Source organism: Jaculus jaculus, chromosome 2 (genome assembly GCF_020740685.1).
Source record: "Jaculus jaculus isolate mJacJac1 chromosome 2, mJacJac1.mat.Y.cur, whole genome shotgun sequence".
NCBI lineage: Eukaryota > Metazoa > Chordata > Mammalia > Rodentia > Dipodidae > Jaculus > Jaculus jaculus.
In genome coordinates this window covers 23,043,758-23,065,751 of record NC_059103.1, presented here as the reverse complement: position 1 = coordinate 23,065,751, position 21,994 = coordinate 23,043,758, and the positions used below count along the sequence as shown (strand labels likewise).

The 21,994-nt window shown below is 39.4% G+C and overlaps 1 protein-coding gene across 2 annotated transcripts in view; it reads right to left on the bottom strand.

The window, feature by feature from the left end:
• Positions 1-21,994, bottom strand: part of Smchd1 (structural maintenance of chromosomes flexible hinge domain containing 1) — a 129,569-nt gene that overhangs the window by 58,086 nt on the left and 49,489 nt on the right. For both annotated transcript variants that reach the window (XM_045142995.1, XM_045142993.1), the window contains exons 21-30: positions 18,135-18,231; positions 15,546-15,618; positions 12,297-12,436; positions 10,759-10,893; positions 7,937-8,164; positions 6,355-6,503; positions 4,907-4,995; positions 3,698-3,816; positions 1,390-1,557; positions 17-142 (exon numbers count right to left, since the gene is read on the bottom strand). In XM_045142995.1, coding sequence (XP_044998930.1) covers positions 17-142; positions 1,390-1,557; positions 3,698-3,816; positions 4,907-4,995; positions 6,355-6,503; positions 7,937-8,164; positions 10,759-10,893; positions 12,297-12,436; positions 15,546-15,618; positions 18,135-18,231 — 1,324 coding nt within the window. The remainder of the gene's footprint in view (positions 1-16; positions 143-1,389; positions 1,558-3,697; positions 3,817-4,906; positions 4,996-6,354; positions 6,504-7,936; positions 8,165-10,758; positions 10,894-12,296; positions 12,437-15,545; positions 15,619-18,134; positions 18,232-21,994) is intronic.

Below are 21,994 nucleotides of genomic sequence, written 5' to 3'. Positions count from 1 at the left end.
AACATGTGAGGCTTACCTTTAAATGGCTGGCTTTTAGGAGACTTATTTTAACATGTGGGATTGGTGCTGGATTATCCCACTGATCACAGAGCTGAACAATGAGAGGGTTCTGCAACTGTCTTCCATTAATCACTGTGATAGGCTGGAACAGATAGAAACATTTTGAGAAACACTAACATACATGTGCCAAAGAATATAATTTCTTTTTTTGTTTGTTTGTTTGTTTTGTTAGTTTTTGGAAGTAGGGTCTCACTCTAGCCCAGGCTGACCTCCAATTCACAGTGAGTCTCCCATCTCTCCCTTCCCAAGTGCTGGAATTAAAGCCATGCACCACCACACCCGGCTAATTACTTCTTCATGTAAATATCTCTGGGTAACTTAACAAATCACTTTTCATCAATGAAAATAAAAATTTAAGAGCCAATTAAATGATCCTCTTACATAAATTATTAATTATATACAAAGAAAAAAGCACTTGAATAGTGGCTCCTAAAATGGGTTGCATATTAGAATTACATAATAGAATCATTTAAATGAAAATAGCTTATCTTTAGGCATGTTCTTTTTAATTAAAAAAACATCTACTTATTTGGAAGTGGGAAGAATGGGCATGCCAGGGCCTCTTGCCACTGCAAATATAACTCCAGACATGGACTGGGCATGGTGGTGCACACCTTTAATCCCAGCACTTGGGAGGCAGAGGCAGGAGGATCACTGTGAGTTTGAGGCCACCCTGAGACTACATAGTGAATTCCAGGTCAGCCTGGACTAGAGTGAGACCCTACCTCAAAAAAAAAACAAGATAAATAAATAAAATATAAACTCCAGACATGGGCTGGAGAGATGGCTCAGCTCAGCAGTTAAGGCACTTGTCTGCAAAGCCTAAGTACCCAGGTCTAATTCCCAAGTATCCATGAAAAGCCAGACCCACAAACTGGCACATACATCTGGAATTTGTTTGCATTGGATAGGATTAAAGGTGTACACCATCATGCCCGGCCCATTATTCTTTTAACTTTTATGCAAGTTTGAAATTTTCAGGAATAGTGTTTAAAAGATTTGGATTATTATGTTCATTATGTTAGCAAACTAGGCTACAGTGATCAATTAAATAATGAAGTATTTAAAAAAATTACCTCAAGCTGGGCATAGTGGCACACGCCTTAAATCCCAGCAATTGGGAGGCAGAGGTAGGAGGATCCCCAAATATTCACAGCCACCCAGAGGCTATATATAGTGAATTCCAGGTCGGCCTGTGCTAGAGTGAGACCCTACCTCGAAAAAACAACAACAAAAAATTACCTGTTCTTATGTTACCGTTATACTTTCTTGTCGGCTGCACTAATGATCTCTAAGGAAGAAACCACACGCTATTACATTTCTCCTTACCTCCTTTACTTCTGGCCAGTCAATAAGGAGAAGTTTCGCTGGAGGTCCAGAAATTAGCTGCACTCGAATAAAGTCTGAAAACTCACGCCATGTAAAGCAAAGATCCTTATTTCCAGGAGGGCCTGGAGTAAATTTGATGCCTCTTACACTTATACTTTGTGTGGTTTCCTAGTGGACAAAAGTACATGGAGTAAGCACAAAGGAAACATAGTTTGAAGGAAAAAAAAAAGTTCAGTGAGCACTTTCCTATAATTCTGAGTAACAGAATGATGAAGAGATTGAGCCAAATTCTATGTTGAGGGAAGGAAAAACTAAATTCCTTTCTTCTTTTCCCTTCCTGTGTTCCTCCTTCTGCTTCTCCTTTCCCCTCCCTCTCTGAGGAGGATAGCAAGAAAGTTCTGGCTGTATGCTTTTAGTGTTTGACTGCATGTCTCTCTCTCTCTGTGTGTGTGTGTGTGTGTGTGTGTGTGTGTGTGTGTGTGTGTGTGTTGTATAAAAGGCTGTGTGTGAAACAATGCATGTGTTCAGGGAACAAACTTGAAATGCTTTTGCTACACCTTTGAGACAGGGTCCCTTGCTGCTGTAAAAGACTACCAGACTGCAAAGCAAAGTGATCCCAGCTAACTCCTGGCTCTGATGTCCATGATCACACATGCATATACCACTGTGCATCTGGCTTTACACGGGTACTGAGGAACTGAACTTGGGCTGGCAGGCTTTGCAAGCAAGGATCCTTATCCACTAAAACAGCTTTGATCTGTTACTAACTTTCCTCTTCATTATACAGGATGACCATCTCTTTTGCAAAATGCACTTCAGACTTTGACATTCTTAGGATTTAGTAATGTTTGCATAGATTTTCCTGGTTGGACATTCCTAAACACACTGAAAAACTGAAATACTACCTAAAGTACATTTTGTTTTGTTTTGTTTTGTTTCTTTCAAGGTAGGATCTCACTTTGGCTCAGGCTGACCTGGAACTCACTATGTAGTCTCAGGGTGGCCTTGAACTCATGGCGATCCTCCTACCTCTACCTTTCAAGTGCTGGGATTAAAGGCGTGTGCCACCACACCCAGCTTATTTATTTTTTTATTTATTTTTATTTTTGGACACAAAGTCTCACTGTAGCCCAGAGTGACCTGGAATATAGTCTCAGACTCGCCTCCAACTGACAGTAAACTTCCTGCCTCTGCCTTTCAAGTGCTGGAATTAGAGTGTGCCATCAGTGAAAGCACAGTTTTTTGAGTGTCATATCACTGGTCAAAAACATTTGGCAGACTGGAGAGATACTCAGCAGTTAAGGTGCTTGCCAGCAAAGCCTAAGAATCCATGTTCCAATCTCCAAGTCCCATGTAGCCAGATGCACAGTGGTGCAAGCATGCAATTTCACACATGTACACAAGGGGGCGCACACATCTGGAGCTCATTTGCAGCAGCTAAAGGCCCTGGCACACCACTTCTCTCTCTCTCTCAAAATAAATAACTTAAAAACAAACTGGGGGACTGGAGAGATGGCTTAGCGATTAAGGCACTTACCTACAAAACCAAAAGACCCATGTTTCATTGCCCAGGACCCATGTAAGCCAGGTGAACAAGGCACATGATCTGGAATTTGTTAACAGTAGTTGGAGGCCCTGGTATGCCCATTTTCTCCTTCCCCTTCTTTTTCAAATAAATAAAAATAAATTATTAAAAATAAAAACATTACGGCTGGGCGTGTGGTGCACGCCTTTAATCCCAACACTCAGGAGGCAGAGGTAGGAGGATTGCTGTGAGTTCAAGGCTACTCTGAGACTAAGATATCTGGTGCCCTTGTCACTGTTTGCTTTATTCCTAGTTTTCTGTTACACTAACCAGGCAGCCCTAGTGAAACTTCTCACTCCACACACCTTGGGGTTGACAAGGAATCACCAGGACAGTTTCTCACATGGGGCTAGGAGTCAAATTCAGGTCTTCAGGCTTGCTCTTCTTCACTAAGCCATCACCCTATCCCAGAGCTTATCTTTTTCAAGTTAGCCACAGTATCTTGTCTAGTGCAGGGTGTGCACACCAACCCTAATTTAAATAACTAGTTGAAAATTACATATGCACACACACCCCAAAATACGTGCAGAAATGGCTGTAACAGCTGCAATTTACCTCACAGTGGTAAGAGTTTAAGGCGAGCCTGGAATATAAGATCAGTCTGGACTAGAATGAGACTCTATCTTGGGGCATCAAATTTCTTTTACTTATTTTCATTTCCCCTCAACTTTTTTTCAAACAAAGCAATGGTTATGAACTCAATGTTCTAGAAAATAGCCATACCTGGAAAACAGTTTTCAAATTTGAGCTATCAAGTCCAACTCCAGCAATTGCCAAAGCAGATAAAGAATCGGGTGAAAATGCAGAAATCTGATTTCCATACTGATCAGTAACTATTACAACTTTAAAACAGAAACAGAAATTTAATTTTAAAACACTAAACTAATAAAAGGATATAAGTATACTTCAAGTATGTTAATTACACCACTTTTTAAAATTATGATTAGAGACAGAGAGTGGGGGAAGAGAAACAAAGAGAGAGAAAGTAAGAATGGGCATACCAGGGTCTCTAACCACTACAAATGGACTCCAGTCACATGTACCACCACTATGTGCATCTGGCTTACATGGGATCTGGATAATAATTGAACCTGGAGCCTTAGGCTTCACAGGCATACTCCTTAATTGCTATGCCATCTCTCCAGCCTCCCCCCACCTTTTTTACTTAAGACGCTGGGAATTGAACAAACTCTCACACATTCTTGGTAAGCTCTAACAATGAATTACATTCCAAACACCTTAATCAGAATTTTTTACCATGATAAACTACGAGAAATCTTTTAGGGGCTGGAGAGGTTAAGGCACTTACCTGCAACACCAAGGACCTAGTTTCTATTCCTTAAGACCCACATAAGCCAGATGCACAAGGTGATACATGTGTCTGTTGTTTGTTTACAGTGGCTAGAGGCCCCAGTATATCCACTCTCTATATCTGCCTTTCTCTCTCATAAATAAATAAATAAAATAAAGTTTAAAAAAATAAACCTTTTAATATATTTTTTAAAATTTATTGTATTTTAATTTTTTTGCTAGAGAGAGGAGAGAGAAATTGGTGCGCCAGGGCTTCAGCCACTGAATCCAGACACTTGCACCATCTAGTGGGCAAGTGCAACCTTGCACTTGTCTCATCTCTGTGCCTCTGGCTTACATGGGTTCTGGAGAGCTGAACATGGGTCCTTTAAGCTTCACAGGCAAGTACCTTAACCACTAAGCCATCTCACCAGCTCATATTATTTAATTTTTAGATGTAAGAAAAATAAAGGCTATACAGGAATACTTTATACTTTATGTTAAAATTATTTTATTTATTTTAACATTATTTCTTCCAACAAAAGCAAGAATTTTAAAACAAACTATTAATTTCTAGACTGTGTATATTAAAATGTCAATGGAAGCAAACATCATAAAATGAATAAAGCAGACCACACTAACCTATTTCTCCTTGAAGCTCTTGACCCATCTGCAATGTTTTTCCTCCTTTTAACTCGCATTTTAAATGTTTGGGGTCATCAGGAAGTGGTCTGAAAATAGTTTAGTTAAAAGGCTTTAGGTAAACCATTTATTACAGAAAAAAAAATTAATGTGGTTTCTATATAACAAAGAGTAACACATATGTAACATTCTAAAATTTAAACACAGCCAGGAGTGGTGGCATACACCTTTAATCCCAGCACTCAGGAGGCAGAGGTGGGAGGATTGCTGTGAGTTCGAGGCCAGCCTGAGACTACATAGTGAATTCCAGGTCAGCCTGGGCAGAGCAAAACCCTATCTCAAAAAAAACAAAAGAAATGGGCCAGGCATGGTGGAGCACACCACTAATCCCAGCACCCAGGAAGCAGAGGTAGGAAGATTGCTGTGAGTTCAAGGCCAGCCTGAGACTACATAGTGAATTCCAGGTCAGCCTGAGCCTGGGCTAGAGCATGAACCTACCAGGGGGTGTGGGTGGGGAGAAGAAAGAGACAGACAGAAATTAACAAATCAATAAGAAAGCTAGTTATGGTCAGAGAGTAATACATCTTAAATGTAAACTGATCTTCATGGTAATCATAGTAATAGAAAGAATAATTATTGTATAAGATTACTGAAAAAGGTGGCCAAGGAATGGATAACCAGAGAAGAGATAGTCTACTCATATTTCCATTAAGTTTTTTCCCTCTTCTGTGAGTTGGGTGTATTAATTCTGATAGTTTGGAAAGCCATGGGTCAAGGTTCCTTCAGAATCACATGCTATATCTTTTGCATTTTTCAGAACAGTCACTTTGAGGTATTTTCAGTTGCTTTCAGAAGAAGGATCTTTCTTTAGTGAATTCTTATAGTAATGAGATGGCCAATTCAATGCAGGGTTATAACTGTGCTCATATTGATTAGAATTACTCACTATCAGCGAGGTACAGGGCATATGCCTGCAATGCCAGCACATAGGAGGCTGAGGCAAAGAGGATCATGAGTTTGAAACCAGCCTGAGCTATAGTAAGACACTGTCCCTAAAAAAGAAGAGAATTAATCATTATGTACAGCAAAACTTTTTTTCAAAGACAATCTCCCATATTTAAAAAACTGCATTTTGCCGGGCGTGGTGGCGCACGCCTTTAATCCCAGCACTCGGGAGGCAGAGGTAGGAGGATCGCTGTGAGTTCAAGGCCACCCTGAGACTCCATAGTGAATTCCAGGTCAGCCTGGGCTAGAGTGAGACCCTACCTCAAAAAACCAAAAAAAAAAAAAAAAAAAAAAAAAAAAAAAAGGTAAATTTAAAAAAAAAAAAATAAAAAACTGCATTTTTACATCTAGGAAACAACTTTTGCCTGTTTGTTTTGGAGTAATTAAATATGCTACCATATGCAAAAGTTTAAAGTATCTCCAAATATACTAAATTCACAAACCTTACTGTAAATGCACTTTCTAAAGACACGTGATCATCCTGAAAGGAAACCTGGCAGTAGCGCATGTCTTTCACAGACGTAGGGACTTGTACATCAGGAAGCAAACCTTGTAACAAGTGTTCTTTGCTAACTTCAGGAGTCCAATTCACCTAGGAAAAAATGAAATACTTAAAAATAATATAGGGTGCAATAGTGGAACATCTGTTATGAGGGAAACCAACTGCCCTCTAATTTGACAAGAGGCCCGGGAGGGAATACAACCCTGATAGTGAAAACCTACAACAGGGGTAGTCATGAGCCCTAGAGTTGTAATGTCTGCAGCGGTCTGACTAAACGTATATACTATGCTCATCAAACTGTCCAGTAAGCACTTCTCTTAATGTTCATATCCATATATTAATGATACTCTCATTTTTGCATAGAGAACCTTCTCTTTTCAGATGGCAGTGGCCTTGGGATGACTCAGAAGGCGCCATGGTGCTCAGAAGAAGTAACAGAGGAGTGCTCAGCACTGAAATATCTCTGTCACACCTTCCAAGGCTCAGGGTCTCTTACCAAGTACCCGTAGAAAGCCAGATGCACAAAGTGGCACATACAACTGCAGTTTGTTTGCAGCAGCCAAGAAGGCCTGGGGTGCCCATTCTCTCTCTCAAAATGGTGGCACACACCTTTAATTCCAGCACTTGAGAGGCAGAGGTAGGATTGCCATTGAGTTTTAGGCCACTCTGAGACTATGTAGTGAATTCCAGGTCAGCCTATGCTAGAGTGAGACCTTACCATGAAAAACCAAAAAAGATAAATAAAAGGTAAGCAGGCTGTCATGAGTTCAAAGTCAGCTCAGGCCTCAAACTGAGTTCCAGGTCAGCCTATATTAGAGAGTGAGTTTACTTGGGGGGTGGAGGGAGCTGGGCATGGTGGCAGACAACTTTCCAGTACTCGGGAGGCAGAGGTAGGAAGGTCTGTGAGTTTGAGGCCACCCTGAGATTACATAGTGAATTCCAGGTCAGCCTTGGCTAGAGTGAGACCCTACCTCAGGGAAAAAAAAAAAACAGGTGAAGGGACTGGAAAAAAGTTTAAGACGCTTGCTTGCAAAGCCTGTCAGCCAAAGTTAAGAGTCATTCACAGGTGCAAGACATCTTGATGTGCTCATACAAATACACACACATAAATAAAAAAACTGAACTGTTCTCTAAGTTATAGAGAAACATGTCAATTTCAAATGGTTGAATCAGGGACAACAGCATTAACATTAACAAAAACATTTCTCTCTTAAACACTTTTTTTTCTGCCTTTAGAATAACTACATATATAATGCTTGGTATAATGATAATAGATTTGGTCCCAAAATACCCAACTAAATAAAAGCAAAAGCTGTAAATTTTTATCAATTATAATCACTTTTTCTTGGTATAAATCCATCACATATAAATCATCATTTTTGTTATAAGCATCCTCTCCAAAGCTATTCATAAAACTTTGGTCTTGCAAACACACACACACACACACACACACACACACACACACACGTACATACACACAAAAAAAAATTACTGCAAAGAAACAAGTTGTTTGAGATACTTACTTTAATTTTTTCTGCTAAAGATGGTGTTATATTAATTTCTCTTTCTCCTTCATCATACATTTGAAAAATAAGATTCCGCATGATATCACCTGCTATCCAGTTAACCTCATCCTGATGTTTAATCTGGATTGCCTTTTGTCCCTCAACACTAAAGATCTGAAGTCGAGCAACATGGCTACTGGGAAGCAATTTGATAGTCTTCTCTACAGGCAACACATCTTTACAACTCTAGGAAAAGGAAAACATACACGGAGCAACAAATGCATTAACTTTGACACTGACCAGTAAGGTGGAAGACTGTCTTATTATACTGTTATATTGTGTGTACCGTCATTAAGAAAGCATTGCAATAATGCTGCAGTTTATAATGGGATATAAGCAACACTGGTTACATTCTTTTAAAGTTTTGTTATTATTATTATTTACTTATTAGAGACAGGAAGAGGGAGAGAAAGAGAGAATGGGCACACTAGGGACTCTAGTATATGCCTAGTATCTGGCTTATGTGGGATGTGGAGAATTGAACTTTGGTCCTTAGGATTTGCAAGCAAGTGTCTTTATCACTAAGCCATGTATGTCTCCAGTCCCCCCCCCTTTTTTTTGTTTTTTTTTGAGGTAGGGTCTCACTCTAGCCCAGGCTGACCTGGAATTCACTCTGTAGTATCAGGGTGGCCTTGAACTCACAGCGATCCTCCTACCTCTGCCTCCTGAGTGCTGGAATTAAAGGCTTGCGCCAACACACCCGGCCCACTTTTTATTTTATTTTATTTTAATTTATTTGCAAGCAGAGACTGAGAGAGACAGAGAGAAGAGAGAGAGAGAATGGCCACGCTAGGGCCTGTAGCCACCACAAACAAACTCCAGACACATGTGCCCCTTGTGCATCTGGCTTACGTGGGTCCTGGGGAATAGAATCTGAGTACTTTGGCTTCACAGGCAAATGCCTTAACCAAGCCATCTCTCCAGCCCCTCTTCTTTAAATATCTGGCTAAGTGAGAAAGAATGGGCATACTAGGGCCTCTAGCCACTATAAGTGAACTCCAGATGAATGATCCACCATATGCATTTGGATTACATGGGTATTAGGAAACTGAACCTTTAGTTTAGCTGGTAAGTGCACTAACTGCTAAGCCATCTCTCTAGTTCCAATGGTTACATTCTTTTTTTTTTTAATTTGAAAGTGACAGAGGGGGGGGGGCAGATAGAGAGAGAATGGGCACGTCAGGGCCTCCAGCCACTGCAAATGAACTCTAGATGTGTACACCCCCTTGTGCATCTGGCTAACATGGGTTCTGGGGAATTGAGCCTTGAACCGGGGTACTTAGGCTTCACAGGCAAGCGCTTAACTGCTAAGCCATCTCTCCAGCCCTCTTAAAAAAAAGAGAGAGAGAGAGAATCTGTTTCTTTGTTTTAAACATTTTATATTTATGTATTTGAAGAGACAGAGAAGCAGGTAAAGAGCAAAAATGGGCGCCAGAGCTTCTAGCCACTGCAAACAAGCTCTAGTTGCATGTATGTGCCACTGTGTGCATCAGGCTTTATGTGTGTCCTGGGGAATCAAACCTGGGTCCTTTGGCTTTGCAGGTAAGGGCCTTAACCCTTAAACTAGCTCTCCAGCCTTACATTCTTTTTTGTTTTGTTTTCTTTTTTCGAGGTAGGGTCACACTCTGGCCCAGAGTAACTTGGAATTCACTTTGTATTCTCAGGATGGCCTTGAACTCAAAGCAATCTTCCTACCTCTGCTTCCCAACTGCTGGGATAAAGGTATGCACCACCATGCCTGGCTTACTGGTCACATTCTTAAAGCCAGTAACAAGGATGGAGTTCCTTTGCACTTAGTTTTTAATATATGTAGAAATATTACAAACTTATAAATCTTAAGTCACAGATTCAGTAGTCATCATTTATAAGAAATTAAAATTCACATAAAATCAGAGAAACATAGTTGTCACTTCATGGATATACTGAATTTCCTAGGGGGTAATGGGATGGGTATAATGGATAAACTTGCTATATAACTCTATTGAAGACTGAGATAATCAATATATTGAGAAATGTACTATTTATTTTTGGCACACCATGATTTTATAAATAAGTGAAGAACTGCTGGATTGTGCAATGTAAGTTGATTTTAGTCATATACAATTGAATTACACCATTATTTCATGAATGATCTATACTCCCTTCTGCAGCATATACTATTTAAAACAACCTTAACCTTAAATGACTTTTTTAATGATTTATTTGTGAGATAGAGAGATAGAGGCAGAGAGAGGGAATGGTCACACCAGGACTTCTAGCCACTGCAAACAAATGCATCACCTCGTCCATCTGACTTAAGGGGGTATTGAATTCATCTGCAGTGGCTGGAGGCCTTCCAAAGACTCCATACAATGCAATCTTCCACATACAAAATGGCCTGGATGTCCATGACCTCTCAGTGCCTGACACTACCTACACAACACCGTAATACTAGGAAGAAAAAATGATGACATCAAAGTAAGAGAGACTGATTGAGAGGGGGAGGGGATATGATGGAGAGTGGAGTAGCAAAGGAGGAAAATGTATGTGGGGGAATTACCACAGTTTATTGTCTATAATTAGGAAAGTGGTCAATAAAAACAAATAACAAGAAAACTACTAATATTTGATATAAAATGTTAATATACTCACAGTAATGATTCATGTTATCTTTTCTCCTCATAGACTAAAAGAACTACAAACACTTCATTTCTTGGCAACCAACTTTCAATAAAAACTGACAAAGCTGTTAAAGACGATTTACATTAAGATTCAATGTGACATCAGTGGGAGTAACTTACAGGTATTTCGATGCGTGCCTTAAGTATCTGATCTTTTTTAATGTTCTGAACATGAATTGCTGATCCTGTTAAAATACTGGTTCCAGAATGACTGCAATCAACAGTGTAGACTGGAAGATTTGGGACACCTAAAAACTAGAGAAATGAAGCAAAATAACTCAAGGCCCCAATCAATGTTCACTGTAATTGTTTGTTAAATAACTTCAAATTTTCGAATAATTCACTGAAGTTTCCAGCTCTCAGTTGAAAGCTTTAATAACACCTTAAAATCTCATGATTTCTGAATAAAGAGTCATTTTTTTTTCTTTTTGTTTATTTTGGTTTTTCGAGGTAGGGTCTCATTCTAGCCCAGGCTGACCTGGAATTCACTATGTAGTATCAGGGTGGCCTTGAACTCACAGCGATCCTCCTACCTCTGCCTCCTGAGTGCTGGGATTAAAGACGTGCACCACCATGCCCAGCAAGAGTCATTTTCTATAATGACAAAACGTATCTGTTTTAGAAAGAAAACCAACTTAATATTAAAGCACTATTCTCTTTGTTTTTTGAGTTTCCTTTTGCCCTTTTGCCTTTTGCCCACCACCCCTCCATTTTCCATCTATTGCCAATCTAACATTTCTATCATTCTCTCTTTTTTTTTTTTCTTGAGTAGGCCATGGCACCTTCCCTCCCGCCACAGCCCAGGGTGCTACAACCTCAGAGTAGTAAGCAACCTCTATTATTCTATTTATAAAGAAAACATTATATCTAAAACAATGGCAAGATAAGTGAGAGAAGGAAACCTTTCATCCATAAATCTCTAATAAATTGAGTAGCTGGGCTTGGTGAAACACACTGAAAAGCCCAGATCTGAGGTCAATGAAGGATCAACAGTTAATGGCATACTTACAAACAACTTATTAAGACCCTGTCTCCAAAAATGTAAAAAGTGGACTAGAGATCTAGCTCAGTGACAGAGCACCGCCTCACCTGTGTGTGGTCTTAGGGCAAATCCTCAGTAAATAAATAACTGGGTAAACATGGTCTTTTTATACTAAAAAAAGCTATGGGCAATGCAAGATCCCAAAAATTTCTTGATGAAATAACAGTAAGTCAAGATTTGATAATATGTAAGGCTAATTACAAAGTAGCAAAGAGTCACTGCAATGAAGAGATAGTCACAGGGCATGGTGGCACCTGACTTAAACCCCAGCACTTAGAAGGCAGAGATAGACGAACTGCTGTGATTTAGAATCCAGCCTAGGTCTACAGAATGAGTTCCAGGTCAGCCTCGGCTAGTGAGACACCACCTCGAAAAAACAAACAAGCACCAGATGTGGTGGTGCACACTTTCAATCCCAGCACTCGGGAGGGCAAAGGTAGAAGGATCGCCTTGAATTTGAGGACAGCCTGTGACTTCACAGTGAATTCCAGGTCAGCCAGGGGTAGAGTGAGACCCTACCTCAAAAAAACAAACAAATAAACAAAATGAAAGGCATTATCATTTACTAACATGGGTACAAAATTATCTGAGCATGCTTACATCACGACATGCTTACCTTACAATGAACTACCAGCTTTGGCTGTGCTGTTATGTTGTCTGATTCATCCAGTACTTCCACTTGAAATGGGAAAGCTGTTCCATTTTCTATAACTAAAATTTCTGAATCAGGTTTCACTTTCAATCGATGAGGGGGACCTATTAGGAAATTATATAATGAAATGTGCATTCAATAGACTTCAAAGGTAAACTGTTGAGGTATCAAAAGAAACAAATACTTATTATATAGGCCAAGAAATAAAACAATTAGCAACATAGATGTTAATTATTTTTATCCCTAGTGATGAGAGCTCTCTCATCTGCATTATAAACTGATGTCTTGGCTTAGTTTTGTATTAGCTAAGACCCACTGACTAACTCATACTACAAATGTCATGAACATGATTATAAAGCCTTGAAAAAAATCCTTGGGGAGGGAGAAGCATTCAAGAAACTAAGTTTGTTTTGTGTATGTGTCTGCATGCGTATTAAGCATGTGAGGTGTACACATGTAGGTAAACTCATGTGTTCTTGTGAATACATGTACAGGCTAGAGGACAACCCTGGGTCTTGTTCCTCAGCTGCTGTCCACCGTTTAGGGGACAGTCTCTTACTGGCTAGAACTCACAAAGCAGGCTTAGAATGGCTGTCTAATGAGCTGTAAAGATCCCACTCTGTCTCCTTAGTGCTGGAAGTATAAGTGTACGCCACCATGCTTAGTATAACTAGGGTTCTGGGAACCAAACTAAGGTTCTCATGCTTGGAAGTATTTTACCAAATGAGTTAGCTCCTGGCCTCACAAAATAAGTTTATTAAAATGTTTACCAACCTTAATTTTATACCATTTTTCCAGAATAAGTACTAACACACCTGTTTTCAGGCATTTGTACGACCAGTTCAAGCCAGATGTGGTGGCGCACACCAGAAATCCCAGCACTTTGAGCCTTGAGTCCAGTCTGGACACAAAGTAAGTTCCAGAACAGCATGTGCTACATAGTAACAGTCTCATAAAAAACAAAAATGGGGCTGGAGAGATGGCTCAGTAACTAAAGCACTTGCCATCCAAGTGTGATGACTTGAGTTTGAATCCCAATGTCAACCTCTAGTTTCCACATGCATATGCACCCACACACAATCAACCAAAACACACACCACACACATGGAGGGGGGGAGCTGGGCGTGGTAGCACATGCCTTTAGTCCCAGCACTTGGAGGGCAGAAGTAGGAGAATTGCTGTGAGTCTGAGGCCATCCTGAGACTACATAGTGAATTCCAGGTCACCCTGGGCTAAAGACCCTACACCTTAACAAACAAAAACAAACAGACAAACCAACAACAAAAACAAAACCACAGCCAGATGTGGTGTATGCCTTTAGTCCCAGCCTGGGAGGCTGAAGTAGGAGGATGTCTGTGAGTCCAAGGCCAGCCTGGGGTTACAACCAGGTCAGCCTGGACTTGAGGGAGACACTGCCTTGCAAAAACCAAAACCAGTGTTCATGTAATAACATAGACAAGTGAGTAACTGCCTACTCTTTTGGATATCATAAGCAAGTTATACCCTAAGTGTACTTTAAAATTAATAAAAAAGGTTTATATATCTACAACTTGATATGCTCCATAATCAGCAGTATATGAAAGTTCAATATATGCTAAATACTAGTAACACAAGCACACACATACAATTACTAGATACACCTATTTGCTTTGTAATATTATTAATATTAATCATATTTATTCCAAACACTGTCATTTTAATTAGGCAATGTTCTTACTGTATATAATATAGTAATTTAAATGAAGGCAGTTCTAATATTATCTCCATTTTAAAGGTACCACCTATAAACCACCCTAGAGATTAAATAAGGATAATATTTAACCTCACATGATTAAGAAAATACATAAGAGCTAGGGCACACCTTTAATCCCAGCACTCGGGTAGGAGGATCACTATAATTTCCAGGCCAGCCTAAGCTACATAGTGAGTTCCAGGTCAGCCAGGGAGAGAGTAAGAACTTACCTCAAAAGAGGGAGAGAGGAAAGAGGGGAGAAGAGGGAAGGAGAGACGAGAGAGAATGGAGAGTGGAGGAGGAAAGGAAATAGAAAAGCTCATGCATAACTGGTACTGTCCTACATCCGTAACTATAGAATCACATAAAATGAAGACTACCTGTATGAAGTCATTAATTGTCACAAACCCAGGAATGCTAGTATTATTTCCTTTTATATGTGAATAAACAAGCATAGACCAAGCTTACCAAGATTCTCAACAAGATGGACTGATTCAAAATATTCTTTTTGATCTATATAGACTCTCTCTTAAATTAATTAGTACTTAAAAAATTTGTTTGTTCATTATTTATTTATTTATTTGAGAACGACAGACAGAGTGAGAAAGGCAGGTAAAAAGAGAGAGAGAATGGGTGCACCAGGGCCTCCAGCCACTGCAAACAAACTCCAGACGTGTGCGCCCCCTTGTGCATCTGGCTAACGCAGGTCCTGGGGAATCGAGCCTTAAACTGGAGTCCTTAGGCTTCATAGGCAAGCGCTTAACTGCTAAGCCATCTCTCCAGCCCTAACTAGTACTGTTTAATCCTATATAACTTTAATGCAATTTTATTTTCTCAGTTAGGTCCTTACCAAATTAATTTAAGCTTTTTTATTAAAACATGAAAGTTTTATCAAAAAAGTTGATATAACAGAACCTATTTTGATATGTCTAATAAATATCTATAGAAAAGGTTTTCCAAGGCTGAGCATGGTATCACACACCTTTAATACCAGCACTCAGGAGGCAGAGGTAGGAGGATCGCCATCAGTTCAAGGCCAGCATAGTGAATTCCATGTAAGCCTGGGCTAGAGCAAGACACTACCTCAAAAAACCAAACAAGAAAAGGTTTTCCAATACACTGTCAATACTCAAAATTTTCTCAAAAGATTATTTTTAGAACATGTCTAAAATATTCCTCTTCTAAAAATGTCATTTCTGTCAGTTACATCTGACAATCTAAACAAATTTTTAAGACTTACAACATTACCAATTTCCCCCAAGCCTCAAATACTGTTTTAAAAATAGTATCATTATACTTTCATCATAACAATACTATTCATCTCTCCCTCTCTCTAACAGGAACTCATTTTGTAAGCCATGCTGGCACTGAAATTAGGATACTTCCTGCCTGAGCCTCCTGAATGCTGGGCCAGGATCACCATACTAGGCGAAGAATATTTTAGAAGTTATTGTTCAGAATATTTCTTTAAATAGTATTACCAGGTAGTAATTTAATTTTCAAAATCTGTGAGTCTTCTTTTAAACCCGGCAGAATAACGTTCAGATTAAAATTCTGTTAAAGAAATAGAAAAATTAAATTCTAAATACATACTTAAAAGTAGCTTATTATCAGTTCTGAATTGATTTTTGCTTTTTATTCTCATTTCATTAAATAAATCTCATCAATTTTATATTTGCTAAAATTATCACGTTTGAAATAGTCTCAGAGGAAAAAAAAAAAAACTGGCCTACACTGCGTCCTTACAGAAAGCAGTCTCTTCATTTAAACACTCAAAAGGTACACTTTGGAATAATGATCAAAATGAAGATGGGTATTTTTTAAATTGTGAAATAATGTAGTAGGAAAAGTTAAAAATCCAAACGTTTCTAAATGGAATGCAGTATTCAGTATCAAATTCTAAACAGAGAGGTAACAATAACTGAAGACGTGTGAATAATGTCTACAGGCTTCTTGGTAGTAATTAATTATTAATCATTGTTAATGTCTTAGTTTTGCTATATATGAAGCTTTATCAAAAGCTAATTTTAAAAGTTTTCCATATAACTCTACATAATTTCTGAAACTGCAAATCTCAACTTATTTCAAAGTTTAAAAAATGTACAAATCTGGGGCTGAGGAGATGGGTACGTAGATAAGAACACTTGCTGCAAACACAAAGGCCTAAGAGCCTGGGATGCACATAAATAGCTGGGCATGGCCATGCACTTCTGTATTCCCAGTCCTACTGGAGCAAAGAATGAAGAATTCCTGGGGCCAGAAAAAACCAAAGCCCCACATTCATAGCAAGACTCCATCTCAAGGAAATAGGCCAATGAGTAACAAGAGGGAGGACACCCAACAGTCTCCTTTGGCCTTCACATGCCTGTGGATGCATCTGCACATACATGTGCATGCACCATACATAAGCAAATGCAAACACACACACTCACTACCACCACAACCCACATATACCACACAGGCAAAAAAAAAAAAAAAATTACTAATCTTTTTTTATGTTCATCTAACATAAAATTTGTTAGCAACTACAAATTCTTTATTATAGAAAACTCTTAACTCAGAAAGATGCACAGAACTTGCTCTGTAAATTCACTTGGTTGTTGTTTAAGCTATTATGAATAGGATAAGTAAACATTACTGAGCATGTTTTGAACCATTGTTTTGATACTTATGTTTTATTTATGTACTCATTCATTTATTTGAAAGAGGATCAGTACAGCAGGGCCTCTTGCAGCTGTAAATGAGCTCCAGACACACATACGCACTACTTGGTGCATCTGGCTTTATGTGAGTACTGGAGAATAAAACTTAGGCCTTCAAATTTTACAAGCAACCATCTTTATCTTCTTGAGCTATCTTTCTAGACCTAGAAGTAGTTCGAATCTTAGAATATTTGCTTATATAAATGAGATATCATGGGAACAAAAAAGAATAGATCCAAATTTCAACATGAAACTCATTCATGTTTCATATACACATTATATGTACTGCCTTAAGATTATCAGTTACCTTAAGGTAAATTTGTACCAAATCTTTTTTTGTTTTGACTGAAATCTATCACAAGAGGTTAAGAGGTAGGGAGTTTTAATCTTAGAGCATTTCAGATTAGAGATGTTGCACTTGTAATACTTGACAAATTCATGTTTACTCTCCTTTTTGGGGTGGTATTGCTAGGTATTGTACTCAAACCCGCACATGCTAAGTATTCTAGAGCCTTTCTTTTAAATTTTTATTTATCTGTGCATGGGCATGCTACAGCATGCATGTGGAAGTCAGAGTAACTTCAAGGTGTCTGCCTGTGCTCTACCTTCTTTGAGATAGGGTTTATTGCTGCTGCAAATGGACTGCCCATTGTTGAGGGCAACTATGAATCACAGATGCATGCACCACTTTGCATGTAGCTTTTATGTGGGTTCTGGCAAATTGAACCTGGCCCACAGGCTTTGCAAGCAAGCACCATCTCCCCAGCTCTGAAAATTCCTTATAGTACACACTGTAGGTAATAATGCATTATACAAGGTATTAACCACACTGTTCTACTGACTACCTTAGACTTAAATGAAAAAAATGTTATTGGAGCTTTACAAAGCTACATATCGATCTCTTATGTATAATCATTGTTGTCATTTAATACTGTTTAGTCATGTCCTTCAACAAATACTTCCCTTCATCTAAAATAAAATGAATGCTTTTAAATTTATGAGCAGAAGATTCTCAAATTTGCAACTGCCTTGTGTTCTTAAAAAAATGAAAAGAAAAAGTAGGAAAAGGAACAAAAAGGCATACCACTAGAAAAATGCTGAAAAAAAGTGGCTTCGAATAAAGATGAATACATTTGGAAAATGTTTAATTTATGAATAGTTAAGTGACTACAGTGGGTAAATACATCAATTTTTCATATAGAAGTAACTAGTGGTAAGTCAGGTGACATAATGATTATGATTAATTCCCAACAATTCTGTATCATGGTGATCTAATTTAAAAAAATAAGTCACTTACCATTCTATCTCCAATTTAATCTTACTGTATAGGAAACAACAAGTATTGCAACACTTATATACAATGCTGACCTTGCCCTGACAGGAATTCACAGAGCCTTTAGCCGTAACTCCTCGAATAATGCAATTTGATCCTTTGGTTATTTCTTCATAATGTAAAGACAAACCACTGGAAAAAAAAAAAACAATTATTTTTAGCTTCCCCTTCTTTATCCACAAATAAAAAGCAAATGTGTCATTGCCATGTTTAATTCATCTTGCTAATAAAATCAAAACCTTTAATAGTAATAAATAAAAAGAAGAAAATTCCTATTTTCTAATTTCTTTCCCTTCTTTGTGGGTTTTTTGAGACAGGTCTCACTATGTAGTCAGATCAATCTCAAGCTTGCAATCCTTCTGCCTCAGCCTCTGCAGTGCTGGGATTACTGGCCTGTGCCACCAACCTTAGCTCCACAAATTTCTATTACAGAATAAAATAGATTCAGTAACGTGTTGATAAGCAATACCATGGGCTAATTAAAATATAACAGATTATCATAACATTAAAATCTGTGTATACTGAACTAGTCAAGATAAAATGAGACAGGCTATATACCATACAGACATGGCTAACTGCTTAGTAGCTAAAAGCCAATGCAACAGCAGACAGACATTACAACAGTACCTGCAACCATTCAACAGTGAAACCACACCTTGTCAGAACTGGCTGGAACAAACATGGCCAACAGTAACACTTGCTAATGGTCCTTTGCTTCATTGTAATAGGACCTCCATTATCATCAGTCTTGTAAAACTGGCTGTTTCTATTATGCATCTGATACCAGGTCACATTCACAAAAGAATAAATGGAAGGACAGGAAAAAAGGAACAAACCATACTACAGGAACCCTACCAGCTAGCCTGGTATACACAGCTGAGAACAAGACACCATGCATGAAACAAGGCTGAAGGTGAGAAAGGACCATCCTGAACTTGTCCTGACTTCGACATGTGGATTTTGGCACATATGGAGCCTCCCCACCTTAACCTCACACAAAGAAAATACAAAACGAAGAAAAAGAATACATCCTAGAATCGACTCTCCAGTACCCACATAAAGCCAGAAGCACAAAGTGGCCCATGCATCTGGAATTCACTTACAGTGCCAAGAGTGCCAATCCCCTGCCCCTTACTGCTCCTAAATAAATAAAAATGTATTAAAAAAAAATAACCCTGAACGAACACGTATGGTTGCCGAGCTCTCATGAGCCATTCCACTCCTACCCCAGCCCTATTCCTTGCCTGGGTAGCAACCAAGTAAGTTACTAATTACTCTAATCAAAAGACTAAATAAAAACAAACAAACAAACAAAAAGACTGAATAAGGACTGGTATCAAGAGTTTGTTTGCTGTGTCAAGAGGCCACTGCGTGCCCAATCTCTTTCTATCGGCCTCTTCTCTCTTAATAAATAAAATATTTAAAAAAGAAAAAAAAAGGCTTTTCGGCTGCAGCGCCTTGGCCCATCCAGAGGAGCTCCCGAGTGAAGCGCATGGGTGACAGCCAGGATGACTTGAAAATAGGGTATCTTGACCCACCTAAAGAAAATAGCATAGCATTGCAACTGTGGCTTCAGATGCCCTCACCTGAATGAGAAACCTATCTTCATCAGATCTCTGACATGTGTGTCACACCATGTAATGTATTTTATCAAATTATATGGAAAGAACAGATAATCAGATTCTAGAGAAGAATTCATAGAACTTCAGAAGCATGAGCCATTTGATGCATCTGGCTGTGCCTGGGTACTGAGGAATCAACCCAGACTGTCAGATGTTACATTTACAGTCAAGGGCCTCAAACCTCTTAGCCATTCCATTTACCTGTTTTTTAAAAAATATTTTATTTATTTATTTAAGAAAGAAAAAGGGAGGGAGGAAGGGAGGGAGGGAGAGGGGGAGAGAGAGAGGGAATGCACACGCCAGGGCCTCCAGCCACTGTAAACGAACTCCAGATGCACGCATCCCCTTGTGCATCTGGCTTCCGAGGGTCCTAGAGAACCGAACCAGGGTCCTTAGTCTTCGCAGGCAAATGCCTTAACCACTAAGCCATCTCTCCAGTTTCCATTTACCTGTTTTAAAAACATTCTTGGGCTGGAGAGATGGCACAGAGGTTAAGACACTTGCCTGGAAAGTCCAAGGATCAAAGTTCAATTCCTTAATACCCACAGAAGTCAGATGCACATGGTGGTGCAAGTGTCTGGAATTTGTTTGCAATGGCTAGAGAGCTCAGCAGTGCATTCTTTCTGTTTGCCTCTTTCTCATTCTCTCAAATAAATAAAATAAATAGAACATTCACGGTTTGGAGAGATGGCTTGGCAGTTAAAGCTCTCACCTACAATGCCTAAGGACCCAGGTTTGATTCCCCAGACAGATGCACAAGGTGGTGCATGCACCTGGAGTTCAACTTCCTATTGGCAATTGACAGAGACAGCAGAATAAAATTTACCTACAGGCATTGAGTTGGAAATCTCTGTTCTTAAAAAATGAGATTCAGGAGCCTGGCATGGGGCACATGCCTTTAATCTGAGAACTCTGGAGGCAAAGGTAGGAGGATCTCAGTGAGATTGAGGCCACCTAGAGGCTACATAATGAATTCCGGGTCAGTCTGGGCCAGAGTAGGACCCTACCTCAGAAAAAGGGCTGCAGAGATGGCTTAGCGGTTAAGGAACTTGCCTGAGGAGCCTGAGACCTCATGTTTGAATTTGAATCTCCAGGAAACACATAGCCAGAGACACAGTGACACAAGCGAGCAATGTCACAAATATGTGCAATGGGTCACACACATCTGGAGTTCCCAAGCAGTGGCTTAAGGCCCTGGTGCGCCCCTTTATTCTCTCTCTCTCTCTCTCTCTCTCAAAGTAAAAAAAAGAGCCTCAGGCCTTGCCTTAAACAGATCACTAGTGACTGTTTCAGGGAGAGTATCTTATATCTTTCCATTTTGGTGTGCCAGGTTAATAGTTTCACTTTGTAAGTCATACTTGTTTCCAAAAATGTGACCATCCTGTCTCAGCCTCCTGGGAGTATTTGCATGAGCCACTAAGCCTGGTTACCCATAACATTTGGGGTTTTTCTTCTTTGAGGTAGGGCTTCACTATAGCCCAGGCTGACCTGGAACTTACTTTGCAGTCATAGGCTGGTTCACAGCAATCTTCCTACCATAATCTCTTAATTTTATTTAATATGCAAGCAGAATGAGAATGGGCACTCTAGGTAGGGCTTAGTGCCTCTGCAAAAGAACTCCAGATATGTACCACTTCTTTGTTGGGAGGAGAGGGAGTGCCAGGGCCTGTTGATGGTGCAAACAAACACCACACACTTGTGCCACTTACTGTGTGAAGGAATTGAACCTGAGCCCTACAGGCTTTGCAAACAACCTATCCTTATACTCTTGTAAAAGGCGAAGATAACTAGTAAATTATTCAGTAATAAAACATAATTAAGCAGGAAAAAAAGACAAACAAATCTTATTTGAGGAAACCACCAGTCCAAGTTGCACTTCCCTAGTGCAGAGATCCAGATTATCTCACAATGGAGCTCTCCAACAACAGCCTCCCCTTCATACTCAAGTCTCCCATTTGCATTGCAGTTCACTGGTAAGCAACAGCCAGATCTCGAAAAGGAATAGAGCAGGCTCAAGCGAAAGGCTATTCATTTTGGGAAAACAGAGTGTTAAATACGCTGACTAAAGACCTCTACCACTGGGATACAGAATGTAGCCCAGCTAGCAGAGTGCTTGCCTGACAAGCATGAAGTCCTGGAATCAGTCCCAAGGATGTGGTGGCACTCACGGCTGTAATTCCAGCACTCAAGAGAACTGCAGCAGAGTTACTTTCCTGTTGTTGGGAGGAAACACCTACGAGAAGTAGCTTATGTAAAGAAAGTTTTAGTTCAAT